General features: G+C 46.9%; 1 protein-coding gene across 1 annotated transcript in view; it reads left to right on the top strand.

The window, feature by feature from the left end:
- Nucleotides 1-22,815, top strand: part of CAPZA1 (capping actin protein of muscle Z-line subunit alpha 1) — a 228,595-nt gene that overhangs the window by 157,240 nt on the left and 48,540 nt on the right. Inside the window, exon 8 of the mRNA XM_086923344.1 lies at nucleotides 6,950-7,021. Coding sequence (XP_086779470.1) covers nucleotides 6,950-7,021 — 72 coding nt within the window. The remainder of the gene's footprint in view (nucleotides 1-6,949; nucleotides 7,022-22,815) is intronic.

The following is a 22,815-nucleotide window of genomic DNA, read 5'->3' as shown; positions in this document are numbered from 1 at the left end:
AAATGGTGCAGCTGCTGCTATGCAGAAAGAGGATGAGCCGATGTTGGGAATTTAAGGCTATTGCTTAACGCTACTCCTCACTAGTCTTCATGATGATTTTGTGGCCTGGTGAAGATCATTGAACACATAGCTACTGCTCTTACTCCATATCCTGCACCCCCCCCCCCCCCCTGTGTTGAGCCATTTTTTGGCTTTCTTGGGTATTTTTCTCTTAGGGTTCCATAACCTTTTTTCCACACAAGTTATTCATCCCAAATTAGCTTCCTTTTTGTCCAGCATCTAGGGTATTCTAAAGGTAGCCAGGGGTTGTGGATTCCTTGAAGGAGACAGAGAAAATTGGCAAAATATAACAACATTTAGATTTTTTTCTTTTTTTTTTTTTAAATAGGGAAAAAATGCTACAGATGTCAGTTTTTTCCTCCTAAAAATGACATTGAAGACCATTTTTCTAGAATAACCATCGTCTCAACTTTCAGGAACTTGCAAAACTGAATCTAAATACCTAATTTTGTACTACAGTTTTGGTATTTTTCAAAGCTGTAGCCCATTTTTGCCATTTTTGTGCTCGCAACCTCTTTCCAGTTTGTGCTTGAAAGCAGTGTGAAACCCCTGAGTGATCCAGTAATGCTATAAGTTTCTGAAAATTAGACCACATTCCCAGCTCAAAAGGGGTCATATGTGTAGATCTCTCAATGTTTTCCCAAGGAAATTAACTGTTGAAATAGAGATAGTGAAAATGAGTAGGAAAAACGTCTATTTATGACAACATTTTATCTGTAATTTTGTCACGATAGAGATTTACAAAAGAAATGTACCATTACTTCTGCTAGACTCGTCTGGCTGCAGAGACAATATAGGGTTAGTAGGTTCTCCAAGAACCCAAGGTACCCGGAGCCAACAACCCAAGTGCACCGTACAATAGTTTTTCATTGATTACCAAGTATAGACCAATTCATATAGTGAAATAGGTAGAGGGAAAAATGGGTATCAAAGAAAGCTATGTATTTCTGAAATGGGCATGGAGTTTAGGAGCTGTGGTTACTTGTACATCTCTAAATGTTTAGGTACTGGTACTCTCATATCAATTAGAGGGTATTTTTTTAAAACATACACTGGCTTACATTTGAAAGGCACAAATTCAGCGAAATCCAACTGGTAAGCCAGCACCTAAGGAAACCTGTACATTTTTGAAAACTAGACACCTAGGAGTATCCAGGATGGGCTGAATTGATTGACATTCTCTCCCCAACATTGCAGCATTGATAGAGCGTGTTACAGTGGAAAGACCGTGTTGAGGAAAAGAGTATCAGTTGTAGACTCAGACTGTTGTGGTCCGCAATAATGTGTTTACCAATGATGAGGAATTGTCTAACCAGTAGCTGTGTGGGGGAATAGAGCAAGATATATTTTATTTACCACTTGTATATTGTGCTTTCGGAACTGGTTCAAGGGGGGCACCAAGAAATAAGGGTTCCTGGGCTCCTTTTTTAGGTCTCGCGATTGCAGGGCGAAAAGCCCTGCTGTCACAAAGCGAGTCTATTGTGATCGTTTCAGCTTTCAAGGACTACCAAGAGGAGACAAGAGACTGGCACGCGCACGCAGCCTGCCGGAATCAGATCAGGTTGCGCGTGTGAACACGCACTCCGATTCCGGCAGGCTGTTCACACGTGCTCCGATTCCGGTAGGCTGTTAACACACATAATGGATATCGACGCACACACACAGACGGGTACACACAGACACACGTACACAGACACACGTACACAGACACACATACACAGACACACGTACACAGACACACGTACACAGACACACGTACACAGACACACGTACACAGACACACGTACACAGACACACACGTACACAGACACACACGTACACAGACACACGTACACAGACACACATACACAGACACACGTACACAGACACACGTACACAGGCGCACACACACACACACACACACACACACACACACACACACACACACCCACACACACCCACACACCCCCACACCCCCCACACACCCCCCACACACCCCCCACACACCCCCCACACACCCCCCACACACCCCCCACACACCCCCCACACCGGGCTTTCTTGTACAGGCTCCAAAAATGCGGGGCTCCCTCAGCTCACAGGAGCCCCGGACACTGCTCCGGGCTCCGAAAACGCAAGGCTCCCTCAGCTCACGGGAGCCGAACACTGCTGCACGCTCCCAGGCAAAGTTGGCAGCACGCATGCGCAGTGCGTAAGGACTGTGTGTGTGTGCGATTTCGGTTCGGCTAAACCTGTGCTGGGCAAATGCAAATTCGGCCCTCATTCACACATCGCCTTCTGGTTTCATGACATTTCTCCTTCTGTTTTTATAATATGTCCACCCTTCTGCATTCTAATATGCCCATACATATGCCCTTTAAACATTTTTTATTGTTGCCCGTATAATTTAGACCACATTAAGACACAATAGCACTTTACCATACCACAACTTCTGCTCCCTTGTAACTCTGCTTGAGAGGGAGCGGGGGCTGCTTGACCTGCTGTAGGAGAGTGTCCACGTCACGCTCCCACCTCCGGAGTGTCGCCTTTGGGACCCCTCACCTAGAGCACCCCAGGAGCGAGGACCCTCAGCAGGACAAATCGCAGCTCAGGGAGGCGGCAGCAGGTGAGCGTGTGCTGCTTGGGGTCAGGCTTCATGCTGGATTGGGATTCTACACATGCGGTAAAGCTAGACTGAGCGATAGTCTTCAGTCGGACCGGTGAGATCAACGCTTCACGTTACTCCTCCGTAAGCGCGACGTGAAATCAACTCATTAGGAGTGACATGATCTGGCTGCTGTCAGTGTGCGCCCATGGACGCTGCTTCCCGCACGAAGAGGTAAGAATGCGTGGAGGATACGGAGACAGAGGCAGTGTAAATACCTCCGGACAGAGCGGAGGCACAGGTGACATGTGCACAAGGAGGGTGCTGATGCCAGCCCAAGGCGCGGGCTGCGTTGCCAAGAGGCACTTTTGGAATGCTTGTGGTGCATGATGGGAGATGTGAGAGAAGGGGCGCATTAGAAGAACGGTTGAAGGGGCATATACAATTGAACACGCCATTGTTCTCATGTGTTTCCATAATATAGGTGTTTGTGTTAATACCTCTGCATGTTAGTGCACCACTCTGTGAGAATGTCTGTAGAAACGTCTCTGCATTTGACTTTTTTTTGTACATACTTCTGTGAGTGTGTCAGGAGTCTCCTCTTATCGTGTTTGCATGCCCCCTGCATGCGAGTTTGTGTGTATGTCACACTGTGTGTATAGCTCCGTTATAAGTGTGTTTGCATCACAGCACTTCTGCCTACTTGTCTTTGTAAGTGAATAACTGTTTTCTTGGTTGCCTTTTACAAAAAAACTAAGAACTGAAATTATTCAGCACTCTAGTGGGCCATAGGCACGCTTGTGTGTGTTTGTGGACGCTATGGTGTATGCAATGTAAATTCTCGGGGTGTAGTTGGGTGTTTCTGTCTTGGAGATTTTAGATTGGAGCGAAGCCTCGCTCCCTCTCAGGCCTTAAAGGCTCCTGATTGCACCAATGACTCCTGCAGTCAGTAGTTACATTCTTTAGCACACCATAAAATCTTTATAAGACCACCATTCCCCATTGAAATTCAATGGATTTCGGTCTTTGTGAGGACTTTAATTTGTGCAGTCTTCAAATGGAGATTCGGGTAAATAGATTAGGCACTTCCTCTAGGTGTCCACAAACTCCTAAATTAAGCCATTGACTACTGGACTGTCGGAGAGCTCCGGAGTGTGTATGAGGCATTAACACGCCTGTTCCTTATTCTCACTGACCAGGCAACTTCTGACATCCTCTTCTCCATCAACGTTTTTCATCATTAGCTGTAAACTTTAGCTGTAAACTTTATTCATTTGCCCTGTCCTTCCTCTCCCCTTTTGTTTCCCATCCTTCACTCTGTATACCAACACTTAGCTTTTGAGCTACAGGTAGCTCTCTAGGTTCCAATAGGTAGCTCTGCAATGTGCATCTTGGCCAACCAAACTAGAAGCTTTTGCTTCGCTGAATATATGTACACCAAAATCGAAAGCATGTATTCAATAGTTGAGTGGTGTGGCTCACTGGTTAGAGGCGGCAGACCCGGAAGCATAGAACGGCCTGGGACCAGGGTTCAATTCCCGACGTGGCAGGGTCGTGGACCAGTGTCAGCGGACTTGATAATTCTCGCCTCAGTGCCTACTCTAACCAGGGATCACACTCGGCAACTCTGGGCATTATCTTGCCTCATCTCTACAACGGCCCCCCCACATTCGCCGGGGATGCCTGGTTTCACCTTGGAGATACCCAATAGGGACCATCTCACAGGGATAGCCAGGACGGTGTCCCCAGCGGTCTACAGCGCCACGACGCCTCAGGGCAGCAGTGCGCTTTACAAGACACATACATTTACAATATGGAAATGTGTTTATTTTCAGAACTCGTAAACGGATGTTTGGAGAAAAATGACAGAATTTCCAAAATATATTTAAAGCCGATATTTGAGTCATAAATCATGTAGTGTTGGGAAGACCTTATACTAATATTACCTTCATATCAGGGGCAGTACTACCATGGCCGTTATATATTTCTCAAAGAGACATTCTACATTGACAAAGCCTTTATTACGTTACTGCTAGCAACCATGCCTGGAAAACAGAGCCACAATGTGTGCGTCCTCAGGCCACCCAATGATCATTCTGCAGATAACAATGAATGGACCTAATTTATGGTTTGCTCAGACTACCTCTCACCTACAGCAGTCTATTGGTTAGAAAAATTAGCTCAGGTATGTGGTGGCTGCTTTTGCCACAGAGAAAAAAAACAATTGCATTTGCGAGAGTTTGAGTTATTGGCATTGTAAATGGCAATGCATTTTATTTGTGTTTTCAAAACCTTCAAACCATGCGTAAACACCCACTTTGTACTTGTAGTAGTTGTTTATGAGAAGCAAGGCTAACTGTGACTGTGCCTCTTTTGCTGCCTGCCTTGCTTCTCGTAAGCATAGGCAATAAGTACAAAGTACCTGTGTACGCACCATTTGCAGGTTTTCAAAATGCATAAAGGGCATTGTCATTTACAATGTCAATAGCTCAACCTCTTGCAAATGCGAGACCTATTGCATTGCAAATGCTTGTTATTAGTTAGTGCCATTTCACTCTTTTGCTTTGGGGATCTCTCTATTGTGATACCAAAAGCTGGAGACACTTTTAATACCAATCTGTCCCTGAGTATTAAAGCACAGGTGTTCCTAAAGTGACTGCAGTCTACTGCTTACTTTGATCAGCTCCTCTTCGTCCAAGCAGCTTTTCTCTCCTTCAGGCAGTTTCCTTCTACAAAGGGACCTCCAGTATTTCTACTTCAAGACAGTAAAGGCAGCTGCCCTTCTTGTGGCAGGTCTTCAGCACTTCCAGCAAGGTTCCTTGGAATGTAGGTTATATTCCCTGGCTAGGCTAGGGAGCTAGCAGTTGGGGTCGTATTTATGTAGCGCAAACCTAGCTAGGAACGCAACACAACATGGGCTGAGCTTGGAAACGATGCACTTCAGGCAAGGATTACACAAATACATTTCACACATTACATTTCACAATATTTAGGCACATGAAGATTAAGTGATTTGCCCAGTATCCCACGTGGTCGAGTCGAGAGCAAGGCCTGGATTCAAACCTGAGTTCCCAGGTTCCGAAGTCAGGACCTTTAGCAACTAAGCCCCATGTCCTAGTGTCATCATGATGGACGTGTGGATTTAGAGCTATGTCAGAGAAAGCCAAATCAAAGGTGCAAAAGAGGGGTAGGCTTTGTCACTCAGCCACCTCATAATCTGTTGTAGAAGCCCCCTTTGGGGAAGAATGGAGCAGGAATCTATTAAGACCTGGCCATGTATTTCAAAGGGGTCCTCGATCTCCTATCCCGTACACCAGAGTCCAGCTCGAAGGTCCTCTAAATTGTATTGGAGGACTCCTGTAATTTAGATTGCTGTCCAGTCTTTTTCCAACCTCCATCTTGTGTCATCCACACAGATTCCAAATGGATTCATGTGCTGTAACAGTCTAAGTTCTCACACATGCATTATGCACTCCCCGCTAAATATGCATACTACTTCCCAAATGAATAGAACCCTATTGCAGTGGACTGCTAGATAATTTTGAACAGGAGAGCATAATAGGCAACTAACCATGTGTATGCAAGAGGTAAAACAAAGGTTTTCTGTAGCCTCTTGGGCCAATGGTATTCATGCCCAGAAAAGAAGAGGTGCCGAACACAAAGCCTTCCTCTGGATCTCAGTCCATTTCCTTACAGACATTCTGCATACACCCATGATTGCCATACACACCGAGGCCAAAAATAAAATAATATCCAGTGACTAGCTGCATGGAAAACTCACAGCAGGGTTGCATCCTCTCTGGAGCCATGTAGGACCTCCTGATGTCCGAACATTAGTGCATATGTGCTTATTATGACATTACATTGCATTCTGTCGGCGGGGTGGGAGATTTACCTTTCTTAACCGTTCGAAGGTTTACATCGCAGAGCTGCGTATGAGTAGATTTATGGAGTGGTCAAGAAATGAAATATGGGGATTATTCTTAGTGGATGTACTCCCTGAAGAAGAGGACAAAATAATGGTACATTAGGAGAGAGTTACAAGAGCCGTTTCTTAGATAATAGGACATTCGATATGGAAGGCTTACAATATAGTCATTCATGCGTGTGACATGTTCAATACATGTATTAACGTATGTAAATACTAACAATATGTGCTTAGTTTATTGTATGTTGGTGGTAAAAAAATATATATAAAATGGATTAACAACCTATTTCCGGAAAGTGTTTTTGTGTAAGTACTAGCAACATATCATTTAAAGAATTCAGTCATTTAAATTTAATAAATACTTTTTCTAATTTTACAAGGTGCATTATTATGAAGATGGCAATGTTCAGCTTGTTAGTCACAAAGACGTTCAGGAGCCTATTACAATTTCTGTGAGTATCAGGGTATCAATTTGTTTTTCAGTAATGTTGTTTTGACCTTCTATAATTAAATATGCGAGTTAATGCTAGAATTTACTTTATACTTTTAGATAAGCAATGCTTGTTGCTTACCCTGACTTTTTCCCTCCATGCCAGAGCTCACTTGCCGTATCTGTTTGTCCTCATGCATATTTGATTGACCGTTGTTTGTAATGTTCATAAAGGAGCGAAGAAAATGATGTAAATTAAGTTCAAAATGAAGTTTAATCTGTGTTTAACTTTATAGAATTAGTTGTTTTATTTTCAAAATGGTTATTAGGCACTGTAAATCATGAAAAGTTGCTCTGCCATTGCTTTTGATCCAATTTAGCCAGAAGCTTAAAAACTAATTTGTGCATAATAGTGTGCCTAGTATTTAGACAAAGGTTATAGAACGGTAACTATCAATCAGAGCATTTGTAGAGCGCACTACATACCCGTGAGGGTCCCAAGGCGCTGAGGGGAGGGGGTGCTGCTACTGCTCGAAAAGCCAGGTCTTGAGGAGTCTTCTGAAGGCGAGTAGGTCTTGAATCTGCTGGAGGTGCGTGGGGAGGGTGTTCTAGGTCTTTGCGGCGAGGTTGGAGAAAGATCTGCCGCCGAAGATCGTTCGTTGGATGCAGGGGACGGTGGGGAGGGCGAGGCCGGCGGAGCGGAGCTGGCAGGTGGGGGTGTAGAAGCTGAGTCTGCTTTTCAGGTAGGCTGGTCCAGCTTTGTGGAGAGCTTTGTGTGCGTGGGTGAGGAGCTTTAAGGTGATCCTCTTGTCGACAGGGAGCCAGTGTAGGTCTCTCGTGGGGGTAGATGTGGTTGCGGCAGGGGACGTTAAGGGTCAGTAAGGCAGAGTAGTTTTGGATGCGTTGAAGTCGTCGTAGGTGTTTGGCTGGGACTCCTGCGTAGAGTGCGTAGCCATAGTCCAGCCTGCTGCTGACGAGGGCCTCTGTCACTGTTCTTCTAGTTTCGGTGGGGATCCACTTGTAGATCCTGCGGAGCATGCAGAGGGTGTTAAAGCAGGAGGAGGAGGCTGCACTGATCTGCTTAGACATGGAGAGGGAGGAGTCGAGGATGAATCCTAGGTTGTGTGCGTGGTCTGTGGGTGTCAGTGCTGTTCCCAGTGTGGTCGGCCACCAGGAGTCGTTCCAGGCTGAGAGGGTGGGTCCGAGGATGAGTACCTCAGTCTTGTCCGAGTTCAGCTTTAGACGGCTGCTCCTCATCCAGTCGGCGACGGCCTTCATTCCCTCTTGGAGGTTGGTTTTGGCGGTGTGCGGGTCTTTAATGACGGAGAGGATGAGCTGGGTGTCGTCGGCTTAAGAGTTGAGGTCGTGTTAGCGGGCCACTTGTCCAGGGGGGTCCATGTAGCCATTGAACAGCGTCTGGCTGAGGGATGAGCCTTGGGGGACGCCGAAGATGTCAGTGGCTTCGAATCGGAAGTGGGGGGGGGGGGGACGGCGCTCTGGGTTCAGCCGGAGAAAGACATGGTCCGGTCGAGGGCCTTCTCTTGGATCCCGGCTTCTTGGAGGCGTGTCTTTAGAGTGCGGTGGCAGACCGTGTCGAAGGCGGCTGACAGGTCCAGGAGGATGAGGGCTGAAGTTTCGCCGTTGTCTAGTTGGCGCCTGATGTCGTCTGTGGCGGCGATGAGGGCTGTCTTGGTGCTGTGGGTTCATCTGAATCCGGACTGGAAGGGGTCTAGGGTGGTGTTGTCTTCGAGGTGGTGGGCCAGTTGTATGTTGACTATTTTTTCTATGACCTTTGCCGGGAACAGGAGTAGGGCCGGAGGTTTTTGAGGTCCTTGGGGTCCGCCTTCGGCTTCTTAAGGAGGACGCAGATTTCGGCGTGTTTCCAGATTTCCGGGAATCTTGCGGTTTCGAAGGAGGAGTTTATGATCTTTCGTAGTTGGGGTGCGATGATTGGGTCTGCTTTGTTGAATACGTGGTGAGGGCACGGGTCTCATGGAGCTTCTGAGCTCCTGAGTGGATGGAGTTCATGGTCTTGCGTGTTTCGTTGACCCAGGTGGTTAGTCCGATGGTGTGGGTGGTGCTCGCAGGTGGGGTGGGTTCTGGCGTAGTCTGGGTGGTTCTGGTGTTGAAGCGGTCGTGGATGTCAGCAATCTTGTGGTTGAAGAAGGTGGCCAGCGAGTTGATAAGATCTTGTGAGGAGGTGATGTCATTGGTGTTGACGCTGGGGCTGGAGATTTCCTTCACGATGCTGAAGAGCTCTTTGCTATCATGTGCGTTGTTCTCCAGGCGGTTTGTGAAGGAGGATCTCTTGGCTAGTCTGAGGTGGTGATGTCTGCGGGTGGCGTCCTTGAGGGCTGCGTGGCTGTCCGGTGTGCGTTCGTGGAGCCATTTCTTCTCAAGTCTCCGGCATGCGCGTTTGGAGGTCTGGAGCTCGTCTGGGAACCAGGTGGCTTTCCTGCTGGTGTGACTGTTGGAGGGTTTCTTGAGTGGTGCAAGGGTGTTGGCGCAGTCGTTTATCTATGTTTTGAGGTTGCGGGCGGCTGCGTCTGGGTCTGTGTGGTCGGTCGGTCGGTGGGTTCTGGGCGAGGGTGGTGGTCAGCTGGTCTTCGGTGACTTTGCTCCAGCAGCGGCTGGGTAGCAGCTGGGTGCAGTGGCGCGTGGTTGGTTTCTTGAAGGTAAAGTGGATGCAGCGGTGGTCGGTCTGGTGGAGCTCCGTGGTGTGATGGTAGGCGATGTGGGTGCTCGTAGAGAAGATGGGGTCCAGTGTGTGTCCAGCGGCGTGGGTGGGCGCAGTGACGAGTTGTCTGAGGCCGAGGTTGACTATCAGGGTGGCGGAGATGGCGCCGTTGTTGTTCTCTATTGTGGAAGTTCAGGTCCCCGAGGAGTATGCAGTCCGTGGAGGCCAGTGCGTGGGTGCTAGCGAGGTCAGCGATGGAGTCGCTGAATTGTGCCCAGGGTCCGGGGGGGGTCTATAGATGAGTGTTCCTCTGAGGGTTGTGTTAAGGTCGGTGTGGATCCGGAAGTGCAGGTGTTCGGCGGTGTTGAGGGTGTCGTCGGAGAGGGTGCAGACCTTGATGGAGGTCTTGTGGACGATGGCTATTCCTCCTCCGCTTCCGTTGGCGTGGTCCTTGCGGAAGATCTTGTAGCCGTCCGGGATTTCTATCGCGATGTCGGGCGCCGAGGAGTCGTTCCACCAGGTCTCGGTCAGGAAGGCGACGTCTGGGGTGGAGGAGTCGAGCAGGTCCCAGAGTTTTCGACGGCATGTTTGTGAGCTGAGTGGGTTTTGAGGAGTTTGCAGCGGAGGTGGTTGGGTCCAGTCCTGGGGTGTTTGGTGGTTCTGTCGCAGGTAAAGTTGCAGGTGTGGCAGGAGAAGGGTCCGTAGGTGCGCTTCGGGGCGGCCTGGAAGCAGCTGTGGTCTTGGCTGGCGTGGAGGGTGCTAGCGTCGTAGTGGGGTCTGGTGCCGCTGGCGCGCCAGAGGTGCGCCCGCTGCGTGCAGCCGCACAGCGGCTACCATTTAAGGGAGGGAGGAGCAGCTGGGAGGCGGAGCGGGGCGGCGAGTGGACGGCGAGAGGGCAGGGCTGCAGGGTAGCGGCGGCAGGAAGGAGCGAGGGGTGCAGAAGGAAAAAAGGGTAGAGGGGGGGAAATGCTGCGAAAAAGGGGGGGAACGAAAGGGAGAGCAGAGACATAACAGTACAGCAATTAGAATTACACAATCACAGAATACAGGCAAAAACGGCACAAAAGCAGACACACTTATCCCACTGGGGCAGCATTAGGATGGAACTCACGGCGTAGCGGCAGCACATGGGGGAGAGGCACAGGTGGAGCTGTGCGGCAGGGGTGGAGCGACCTTATGAATAACATGGATTGATTTTCATCCTCTGGGATCTAAGTGACCTGAAATCGACAACATGGGTGAAGCTAGAGTTGTCTATTGCCATTTGGACCTTCGTAGTGGTAAACTCTCATTTAGAATTACATATCTACAGTTTTATATGATGTATGCCTATCCCAACCCATATGAGCACTCACTGTGTCTGTACAAGTAGAGAGGAGTCCTGGGGAGCAGTATACACAACTCTGGTCTCCCTACGGGGTGGTCGGAGAATGCTCAAAGAATGCCCACATTCACTGGGCGCTATGGATAACATGCCCTTTAGATTCTTCCCAGAGTACCACCACAAATTATCCAAGAGAGAACCGGCAGGTTTGTAATGTCTCCTTGCCGAGGGACCAGAGCACCAAGGCCTGCGTATCTTGTGCCAAACTTAAACTGAAAAGACCTGAAGCCAAGGAGGAGCAGGGACAGGCACACTATGCTCTGAAGACCCAGAGGACAACTTGTCACTGAGAGAGTGGGGTCTGCAGAGTGAGGAAGAGGATAATGTCCCCAAAGGAAGGCTCAGACACGAAGGTGGAGACCATTGATGACCGGGAACAGGCTCAGAAGAAAAAAACGAATGGAACAGAAATGCACACAGAGCATAAAAAACAAGCGTTAACTGATTCAAGGCCTTTAGACACGTAACCTTCAAACTGAAAGGGCCAATGTAGCAGTGTCGTTGGGCCCATCTTCTGAAAAGGAAAGCAAAAGGATCGAGAAAGAGGAGCTGCAACACAAACATCATCAACTCCATTGCCCTACTGAATAGGTATGCCCACCAGCACTGGAAAGGGTCGAGATTTGCTGAAACAGCTACCAGAACCGTACCTAAAGAGAGCAAACTTGCTCATAGAAGAGGGCAAAACTATAGCCAACACTTGCTTAAACTGCACTAGATTCCGCAGGCACAGCAAGCAGGAAGCTGTTGACTGGAACAACATTGAAAAGAAACACCTATCAGGTTTTTAAAAAATGATGTCCAGGCGAGCCTAATCAACAGCACCATCAGTTAGGAACAGCTCTTTGCCAGTTCTGTGGATGACACTGCAACAATTAAATAAAGGACAATGAGACAGTTAAGTCCGTGGGGGCTTTGCAGCTAAGGACCACCATAAGTGAGGGGCTGCTGCTGCAAGAAGACAAACAGGAAGAAGCTACAAAGACACCAATTCGCACCAACCCTCCCAACAAACAAGTCAACTTGGGAAAGAACACCGCAGTGCCAATACCAAGCACTACAAAGTCCTTTCATGGATGATCGAGAGGTAAGGGGCAACTGGCCAAGGAGCAGGCCCTCAAACAAGTGACTCTCCATTACACAACCCCCTCCACATAAAACCAGTGGGGAAAAACCAGAAGTGTTTTTTCAAAAGTGGGGAGAGTTCACGTCAGACGAATGGATTCTCAACATCATCCAGTATGGATATTGTATGAAACGGACGAGACATCCCCTGAAATGGTGGACAAAGGAAGGCCACATACAAAAAGAGAAAAGATTATATTTACAGTGGTAGGTGAAAGAGCTGTTGCAGAAACAGGCAAAAGAAAAGATACCACAAAAAGATCATTAATGGAAACTACTCGAAATACTTTCTATTACCAAAACCGGACAAGTGGACAAAGGAAGGCCACATACAAAAAGACAAAAGATTATATTTACAGTGGTAGGTGAAAGAGCTGTAGGCAATAGAAAGGATACTACAAAAAGAGATCATTAATGTAAACTACTTGAAAAACTTTTCATTTCCAAAACCGGACAAGTCCATGCACCCAATATTTTACCTCCATTTTATAATCAAATACACTACTTATCTACTATCCCTCCTGGGGTATAGGCGGTCTACCAGACGCCAGCCATCTCTGTGTTGAGCGCTGAACCCTGGTAAAACCAACCTTTTACTCTCTTTCCCGCAAGGACAAGACTTTGCTAATCCAAAAATGGCTCAAGAACGTGGACGCACTTAGCTGTTCTTTCACTCCCCATCTTCGTGAAGTCCCTGGGAATCGTCTGGGACAAAAACATGTCAGTGAAAGAGCACATCATCAGCTCACCCAAAGGGGCTAGCTACACCTCAAAACATCTCAAGAAAATCAAACCGTTTATTCCCCCTGATAATCTGAAGACTGTAGTGCAATCACTAGTCCTCTCACAGCTCTACTACAGTATTGTCATCATCAGTGGGACCCTAAAAAGTAAGCTTGTTCATCTGAAGTACAACTCTTAATGCAGCCACTCAACTCCTCGCAGGAATCAAATGGTTCAACCACATCTCACCTGCTTTCACAAGTCTGTATGCTTCCATTAGACGGAAGATGCATCTTCAAGACAGCCTCTATTGCCCACAAACCCCTTCACATTGAAAACCCTAATTATCTGGAAAGCAAACTACAGGGAACAGGAAGTAGCATGGGCTTGAGAAACCCCAACTCACTTCTTCTCATCCCCTCGCCCCAAACTGGCGCGTTAAGCCATGGCCAATTTCTGCATACTAGTTGTGGGGAATAATATAATGGAGCTTAGAATAAAGGATTGAGTCAGTTGGACTGTGACAGTGTCTCTATCTGCATTGCCAGTCTGCGGATTACAACACTGTAGTGACTCTACTGTAAATTTTGTCTTGTATTTTAGTCTGCATAGTAATCATTGGGGGAATGCCTGGTCAGTTTGAAGTGAGATTGAATGAGTCAATGAGAACTTATCACCTTGTTTTAAAAAAAGGGTGTGGCCTCTGTACCCTACATATAGGGGAGGAACCTTTATCAGTTATGAGATTGGTCTAAAGGCCTATATAGATCATGAATGTGCTATATGGTGGTAGAAAGACCAATGATTTGCTTTGTGCTCCTCCTTTGCCTCAGGAGGATTCAGTAGCTGTGTCAAGCTCAGATGTTATATTAATAAGCTTTTAAAGCTCACTACTACCCAAAGGTGTCCTGGCGCTGAGCCGGGCCTAACTGGTTACCAGAAAGGATGATGACTATTCAGTAAACAGCCACTTTTCAGCCCCCTTCTGAAGGAGAGGAGCTCAGTATTATTCCTGAGATGAGCTAGTAGGTTGTTCCAAGCTTTAGCAGCACAAGCTATGAAACTTCTGCCACCCCAATTGGCTTTTTTAGCTCTGGGGATGGCCACTTGCTTTGCCTCCGCCGATCGCAGTGTTCTTCAGAGGACGTACCATTGAAGGCGTTTCCTCAGATATTAATGGCCCCTTCCTGTCAAAGACTTAAAAAAGTGCAAAGCAATTTAAATTGTGCACGCTGTTTTACTGGGAGCTTGTGGAGCTGCCTAAGTTCCTTACTAACTGAGACAAACCTAGGTGTGCCGGTTACCAACCTGGCTGCCGCAATTTGCTCCAGCTGGAGTCTGTTTAAATGTTTCTTGTGGATGTTTAGATACAGACTATTACAATAGTCCAGCCGAGACAAAAAGAGCACTGTAACTGGCGTCCTAAAACTATCCTCGAGTAGAAAGAATTTTATTTTCCTCGAAACTCTGAGGAGATTAAAGCTTGTTGAAACAACTCCGCTAACCTGTTCACCAAAAGTAAGTGTTCGAGGCATATGAGCTGCAGATTGTACACTTAGCATTAGATCGCCACCTGGTATTGGGCTCGGATGGTTGCATGTTGTTGTTGTATTGGAAGAAGTCTTTGTAGTCACGAGATAGGTGACTCCTCCCTTGGACGATATTGCGCATGGGCATCGGCTCCATCCTTAGACTGTTTTTTTCCGCCACTGGGTTCGGATGCAACTTTTCCGCTCTGGTTTGAAAGCCTACTTTTCAAAGACTTTGACGCGCAAAACTTTCTGAAAACAAACTTTAACTTCAATATACATAGACTCGACCTCATCACTTCGATTCCGGTAGTCAACGCGGGCCGTTGGGCCTACCCACATGGTGAGGCCTACACCTCATGGAAAGGACACCATTCAAAAAATGCCCCGGGTGTAGGTAGAGCAAAATTTACACACAGCGACCATCACGAGGTGTGTAACCTGTGTTTAGCACCTGAACACGACTTGTCGAGCTGCACAGCTTGTATGTATATGTGTCCTTTCGATCCAAGAAGACCATTCGAGATCGGAGGGCCCGTCGAGGCTACATACAGAGATCAGCTCCGGAACCGGTGGATATCTTTGACGAAGGTCCATGTGTCCCCGAGGAAGATTCCTATGATCGCCATATGGTATCTGAGGCAGGCGACTCCGATGACTCCATACCATCAGGTCAACGCGTGAGCATGACTGCCCCTTCCCCAGCCCCAACACCTAAACCAAAGGCTAAGGTCAAAACTCCGCCTTCGGGGCCCAACCGAGACATTGCTTCGAAAGCCCCGCCATCGAGCCCGGCTCTGAAGAAAATATTAAAGCCTTCCGGTAGCTCCATACCGAGCAAACCGCACGTGCAGATACTACCAGCTCCCTCGGCACCGAAACTGAAAGAAGTCCCGGTTTCAAAAGACTCCTAAAGACAAGACGACACCGAAACCAATGAAGCCTGCTTCCACCCCAAAATCTTCGGTGCCGAAACCCACAAAACCTGTTTCGATGCCTCCAAGCCCTCGAACTAGGCCTCGATTCCGAAAACAATACCTTCGGTGCCGAAAGGTACGCCACAGGACTCTACAACAACTCCTAAGGCTAAAGACCAGAGCCGAAAAAATCGGCGCCGAAAGCAATTTCTCAAGAAGAGCTTTTTAGACCTGATCCTTTGCAAAAGGGAACAAAATAGACCCAGAAACAGCACATGTCCACCACACCACACAGAAAGAGAAAGTCGGATACAGCACCTACACCTCCAGTGCCTGTCAAAAAGGACTCTGCACATCTCCTATGCCCCCTTCTCCTGTATCTCCTTCTCCTGCTCTCCTTTTAAACAATTCACCTCAAAATTCTCCTCATCATTCTCCTCAACATACACCACCTCAGGATGCTGTTGATGATCAGTATAGCATGGGGGGAGGGAAAGACCCAGATGACCCTTTTCCCTACCCAACAGGTTCACAAGACTGGGAGTATCCAAACCCACAGGATACACCACATATTCCTGACCCACATATATATCCATCTAAACCTTCTCCTCCAGAAGACAATATTGGGTTTGGACACTTAATTAATAGGGCTGCCATCTATCACAATGTCTCCGTGCATTCAGATGAGGCAGAAGAGGATTTTTTACTAGACACTTTTAAACAATTACAAAAATCTGAGCAAATCCTGCCAATCATTAAAGGAGTCATTAAACATGCCCCAGAAGTGTTTAAAGATCCTTTACGGGCTAGAATCATTAACCCAAGGATAGAGAAAAAGTACAGAGCAGCTCCTGGGGATTCTGCTTACATTAAAGGACAGCTGCCCTTAGACTCCCTAGTAGTTTCAAACGCTAGGAAAAGTGCAAATTCACAAACCTCAGGCGAAGCACCACCTCCTGATAAAGAATCAAAGATCATAGATGCTTCAGGGAAAAGAATAGCTGCCCAAGCTAGCATTTCACGGCGCATTGCTAACACACAGGCCCTCCTCGCAAGATATGACTATGATCAGCTAGAGAAGCTCTTACAACATCTTCCTGACCAATATAAGGCACAATCGGATGACCTCATACAAGAGGGTATCTAATGCCTCCATTAAATGTGCACTAGATGTAGCAGACACTGCATCCAGGGCAATAAACACCAGTGTCCTCCTTAGACATCACGCGTGGCTACGCATTTCAGGATTTAAACAAGAGGTACAGACTACTATCTTAAATCAACCATTCAACCAACAACAATTGTTTGGTCCAGAAGTAGACACCGCTCTTGAAAAAATGAAAAAAGACTAACACAGCCAAGTCTATGGGAGCTCTGCAGTCCACCCAAGCAAGAGGCTCCTTTCGTCACTCCTTCTGCAGTGGAGGCTACAAACAAGCTGGAGCAGACAATTCAGCTTACTTTAAAACAAATACACACTCATCCTCTAATAAAGGATACTTTAGAGGGGGCTACAGAGGTAATAACAATAAGGGAAGAGGTCGAGGTAACAACAACAATCAATCCTCTTCCACCACTAAACCGTGGCTTCCTTCAGCTCCCTCAACAGCATACCACTCCTGTAAGGGGGATTTTAACATAGTTCCTACCTGTCTTGAATTCAATCACAACAGACAAGTGGGTAAGACAGATTATCCAGTATGGTTACTGCCTAGAGCTTACAGCTACCCCTCCAAATATACCACCCACACAGCGTCCAATGTCCACAGAACATCTAATGCTGCTCCAACAAGAGGTTCTCTCATTGCTACAAAAAGATGCAATAGAGCTAGTTCCATTGCAACATCAAGGAACAGGGGTCTACTCACTCTAATTCCCAATACCCATAAAGGATGGGACACTAAGACCAATTCTAGATTTAAGGTCTCTCTAACTGTATATACACTCAGATCATTTTCACATGGTCACTTTACAACAAGTCCTCCCATTACTGCAACAAGGCGATTTCCTCACTACACTAGATCTCAGACGCCTCCTTTCACAATCCCATACATCCTTCTCACAGGAGGTATCTCAGGTTTGTGATACAAGGACAACACTATCAATTCAAAGTCCTTCTATTCGGAGTCACAACGGCACCAAGAGTGTTCACAAAGTGTCTAGCAGTAGTAGCAGCACATCTCAGAAGAAAACATATCCATGTCTTCCCATACTTAGACGATTGGCTCATAAAGGCCAAGTCATTCAACCAGTGTGTTTAACACACCTCTCACACAATTCAGACACTGTACAACTTGGGGTTTACAATAAGCCACACCAAGTCACATCTCCAGCCCTCTCATTAGGGGCTACCCTTAACACCAATACAGCTCTAGCTTATCCCAGTCCAGCCAGGATACAGAGCATTCAAGCCATAGTTACAAGGTTTCAAAACCAACACTCTCTCCCAGCCAGAGTGTTCATGCAACTAATGGGCATGATGACATCTTGCATTTTTATTGTGCTATATGCAAGACTGCAAATGCGCCCATTGCAGGAATGTCTAGCACATCAGTGGAATCAGGCACAAGGGCAACTGACAGAACTGGTGCTGGTGGACAGCCGCACACATCGCTCTCTGCAGTGGTGGAACCCAAAAAATTGTCCAGAGGGCGGCCGTTCCTCGAGCCTGTTCCACAAATAGTACTGACAACAGACGCATCCCTGACAGGATGGGGAGCACATCTGCTCCATCACACAAATCAGGGAAGATGGACCGCTCCACAAAAGGTGCTTCACATCAATCACCTAGAGTTGCTGGCGATTTTCCTGGCACTAAAGTCCTTCCAAGTACATATCCAGAACAAAGCTGTCTTAATCCGGACGGACATGACAGCCATGTACTACATACAGAAACAATGAGGCACACATTCCCTGCAACTGTCCCAGCTCGCACAAAACATTTGGAGATGGGCCATTCCACAAAATATATATCTGCTTGCAGAACACCTTGCAGGAGTTCACAATCAGATAGCCGACCTGTTAAGTCGACACACAACAGATTCACGTATGGTAACTACATCTGCAAGTTCTTCAACCATTTTACCACAAGTGGGATCTTCCAGACATAAAACTGTTTGCCACACATGAAAATGCAAAATGCCCAACCTTTGCCGCCAGGTTTCCACACCCGGTGTCCAAGGGCAATGTGATATGGATGAACTGGTCAGGCAGATTTGCGTACGCTTTTCCGCCACCCCCACTAATACCACTAGTGGTACACAAGCTCAGACAACAGTCTCTCAAACTGATCCTGGTAGCTTCCACATGGGCAAGCCAACCGTGGTTCACCACACTGCTGGAACTCTCTCTAGTTCCACACCAAAAACTGTCTGACACCATCCATGCTAACGCAGAACCATGGAGACATCAGGCATCCAGATCCAAGTCAACTGAATCTGGCGATCTGGCTCCTGAAGTCTTGGAGTTTGGTTACCTTAACCTGCCACCAGACTGTATGAACATCATTAAAGAAGCCAGAAGACCTACTACTAGAGCTTGCTATCCTGCTAAATGGAAAAGATTTGCCATTTACTGCAATAATAATCAAATTGATCCTTTTAGATGCTTCCATCCAAAATATTATGTTACCTTTACATTTACAAAGATGTAATCTAGCGTATTCATCTATACGTTTACATCTTGCAGGCATTGCCCCATATCTACAAAACAGACATGTCGTTGTTTACAGTACCAGCAATAAAAGCTTTTATGGAAGGATTAAAAAGAATTATTCCTCCTAGGTAACCACCCTCCAGTGTGGAACCTAAACATTCTTTTTACCAGGCTCATGGGACCCCCTTTTGAACCTTTACACAAATGTGAACTACAATTTCTCACATGGAAAACCGCTTTCCTTGTTGCTATTACCTCCCTTAGAAGAGTTAGTGAGATTCAAGCTTTTACTATACAAGAACCTTTCTTACAATTACACCGTAACAAGTGGTTCTAAAAACTAATCCTAAATTCTTTCCTAAAGTAATTACTCCTTTTCATCTAAACTAATCTGTTGAGTTACCAGTGTTTTTTGAAAACCCAGACTTGGTATCAGAAAGAGCTTTACACACACTAGATGTCAAAAGAGCTCTTCTCTATTACATTGATAGAACCAAGTCCTTTCGCAAAACAAAGCAACTATTTGTAGCTTTCTCTCCACCACATAAAGGCAATCCCATTTCTAAATCCGGAATTGCAAGGTGGATTGTTAAATGTGTACAAATATGCTATCACAAAGCAAAACGCACAATAACCGTTCCTCCTAGAGCGCGCTCCACACGCAAACTAGGAGCCTCCATGGCTTTCTTAGGAAACATTACCCTAGAAGACATCTGCAAGGCAGCAACATGGTCTACAACGCACACCTTCACTAAACACTATTGTGTTGATATGCAAGCCAAGCAGCAAGCTGCAGTAGGCCAAGCTGTCCTTAAAACTCTTTCAAACTACTGCAACAGATACAGGTGACCACCGCTAGGGGAGACACTGCTGCACAATCGATGCTTAGTGTACAATCTGCAGCTCATATGCCTCGAACGGAAAATGCTACTGTATGCATCTGTTCTTAGCATGTAGAGCTGCAGATTTGTACACGCCCTCCCGCCTCCCTGGGACCTGTCTGTTCCAGTTTTATCTTAATTAGATATACATGCATGGACATCCTTTCTTCTTTCTACTAACTACATCATTTCCCATCATGGAGAAAAACAATCTAAGGATGGAGCCAATGCCCATGCGCACTATCGTCCAAGGGAGGAGTCACCTATCTCGTGACTACAAAGACTTCTTCCAATACGGCAACAACTTGCCATCATCCGAGCCCAGCACCAGGTGGCGATCTAATGCGAAGTGTACAAATCTGCAGCTCTACATGCCAAGAACAGATGCATACTGGTAAGTAGCATTTTCCTTATTATCCATGATCACCCCTACCGTCTTGGCTTTCCTAGTAGGGGCCTGGGGCATTCCCTTTTCTTCAGGCCACCTGTCAGTGGTCCACAGATTTGCCACAGGAGCACAGATTTGAAAACCTCATGTAGTGATTGCAACAAGAGAGGGGGACATTCCTAGAAAGTGTCTTTCTGATGATACTTCTACCTGCAGATTTCTTACCTGTTGATTATCCCTAGTCAAAAGATTTCATCTGGAAATTTCTCACACAGCTCTCACACCAGGAGGGGGTTCTGGCCCAGTCTTGATGCTGAAAGTGGAGTCGCATTAATGTCACTGAAGCTATATAGCGCTCACTCTGTCCTGACATCAGTTCTATTTTTTTCCATGCCTTTTGAGGTATGTCTGGAGCATCTCTCCAGTTTTGATGTGATTTTTTGCTCTCAAAAAATCATTTCTTACATATAGTGCAGTGTTGGGGGCGACTCCGAACTAAATTGGGGTTTAAGCCCCATCCTTTGTGCGATGGTACAGTGTCGCTCACAGACCAATGCAACAGTTGTGGGGTTTAGGCTCAAAGCTGGATTCCAATACTTGCGAAAAAAGATGATCGTGGCCAGCACCAATCAAGATCTCTTTTCAGTTCTCTCTTCGCAGCTTGCCTTCTTGCCATTATCAAAGAGCGATGAGGAAAAAACTTAAGAAGCATCTGTATTCCAACTCCCACTGGGGGCTGTTGAGGTAGCATTGCAAGCCCCATCTTCAATCTTTTCTCTATGCTCTCTGCTCTGGAGCCCCACCAGACCCCATGCGACCACCAATGTCTTTCCTTGATGCAGAGTGTTCCCCTGGCTCCCTTAGATGCCTTTTCTATGCCATATGATGTTGTTTCAAGGTGGGGGGCTTTATCAGTTTCTTCTGCCCCGCCACTATACTGGCACAACCAGGCCGCTTCATCCACTGCCTCATTCACCTCCTCAGGAAGTTCAGCCGGCCCCAGTTAAGTAATTGTGGTCTCGTAGGGTGCCCCAAGCGATCACGGGATGAAGAGCAGTGTAGGGAGAATAGTGTTGGGCCGCCATCAATTCTGGGATACCTTGTACAAAATCTTTGGAATGGATTCTGACCTTGGCTAACCCTCAGAGGGGCATTATGGACACAGATGGCAACAAGCTTGTCCCTCCACGTATATGAGAATGCAAACCTTCTGACTCTTCAGAATGTAGGTGAGCTAGATAGTTCACCAGACAATGAAATAGATCCACCTCCTGGTCCAGCCCGTACACAGATGGCCTTATTCCATGGGGTTCTCAGGAAAGCTATGGTTTTGCAGCGTGAATCCTTTTCTGGATTCACATGCTGTGCATTATTCCACCATCTAGTAGTTGGGTCCAGAATAGTCCTTGTTTATTTGCTTTTTTTTTGTTTTTGTTTTTTTGGTTTTTGGGCGCTGTCGACCACCATTTGGTGCCAGGCATGTCCCCTGTGTGACATCACACGACGCCCTCGAGTTAGTTTTGCGTGGTAGCCATCTTCAGATTATTTTTTCCGCCATTGGGTCTGTAAGCAAGAAAGAAAGCTCCCAAGTTTTTCAGGATATACCCGAAAAAAGTTCCAGAGAAATACACAGAACATAGGCTACGCAACCGGAGATAAGAACAGGACTCTGGGATCGACACGGAAAATTTTGAAGGTCGACAAATGGCGAAGTAGGGGCCATGGAAAATACCCCTTTCAAATTGTGCCCAGAGTGCCACCACAAGATCTTGTGCAAACTCTGCTTACCAAAGGACCATTAGGACAAGGACTGTGAGGCCTGCGTGGCGTTCCTGCAAAAAAAACACTCCGGACTCGTCGAAAGCCGAGAGGCCCACTGCGCCACCACGTCTCAAACATCGAAGAAGACTTCTCTTAAGGACCTGGGCCTGTCCAGTGATGACGAGGACCAGGGAATGCCAGCAGTCGACTCACAAGGGATTGGACGTTGAAATTCTGGAAGGAGAATCCGAGAAACCACGCACCCACAAGAAGGCGAGCGACACAGGGAAGAAGACTGATAAGGTAACACACCATACAGATTTTCGTAACCGAATGGCCACAAAGGCGCAACCCAAGGCAGCCCAACGAAAAGTAAAAAGGCGATCGAAAGTCAGCCGCGATCTAAAAAACCACACGGAACCCTACCAAGGGATACCGAAGAGTGAAAGTCCCATAAGACGTCAAAAACCAGGGTCAAACCCCGAAGAAAAGCGTAATACTGGCGAGCAAGAAAAGAAAGTCTCCGGTCTCCTACGCCGAGAGAACACTCGAGGTCAAGAAAAAGAGAAAACTACTCGATGCAGAGATGGCGACGCTACTCCAGAAAAAAAAGGAGTTTGACGCGTCACTTAAAGACTTCCAGATCTCAAAAGTCCTGGTCACCGAACCGGAAACCTTCGACGCTGAAGAAGCGGAAGACGCCGAAGGAGAAGAGGACGTCCTCGAATCCCCTCTAACCTCTAACCACGTGAAGAAGATCCAGAGGATTACAGAGCC

The sequence above is a fragment of the Lissotriton vulgaris genome, chromosome 5, assembly GCF_964263255.1.
Source record: "Lissotriton vulgaris chromosome 5, aLisVul1.2, whole genome shotgun sequence".
Classification (NCBI taxonomy): Eukaryota; Metazoa; Chordata; class Amphibia; order Caudata; family Salamandridae; genus Lissotriton; species Lissotriton vulgaris.
This window is presented reverse-complemented; position numbering and strand designations above follow the sequence as displayed.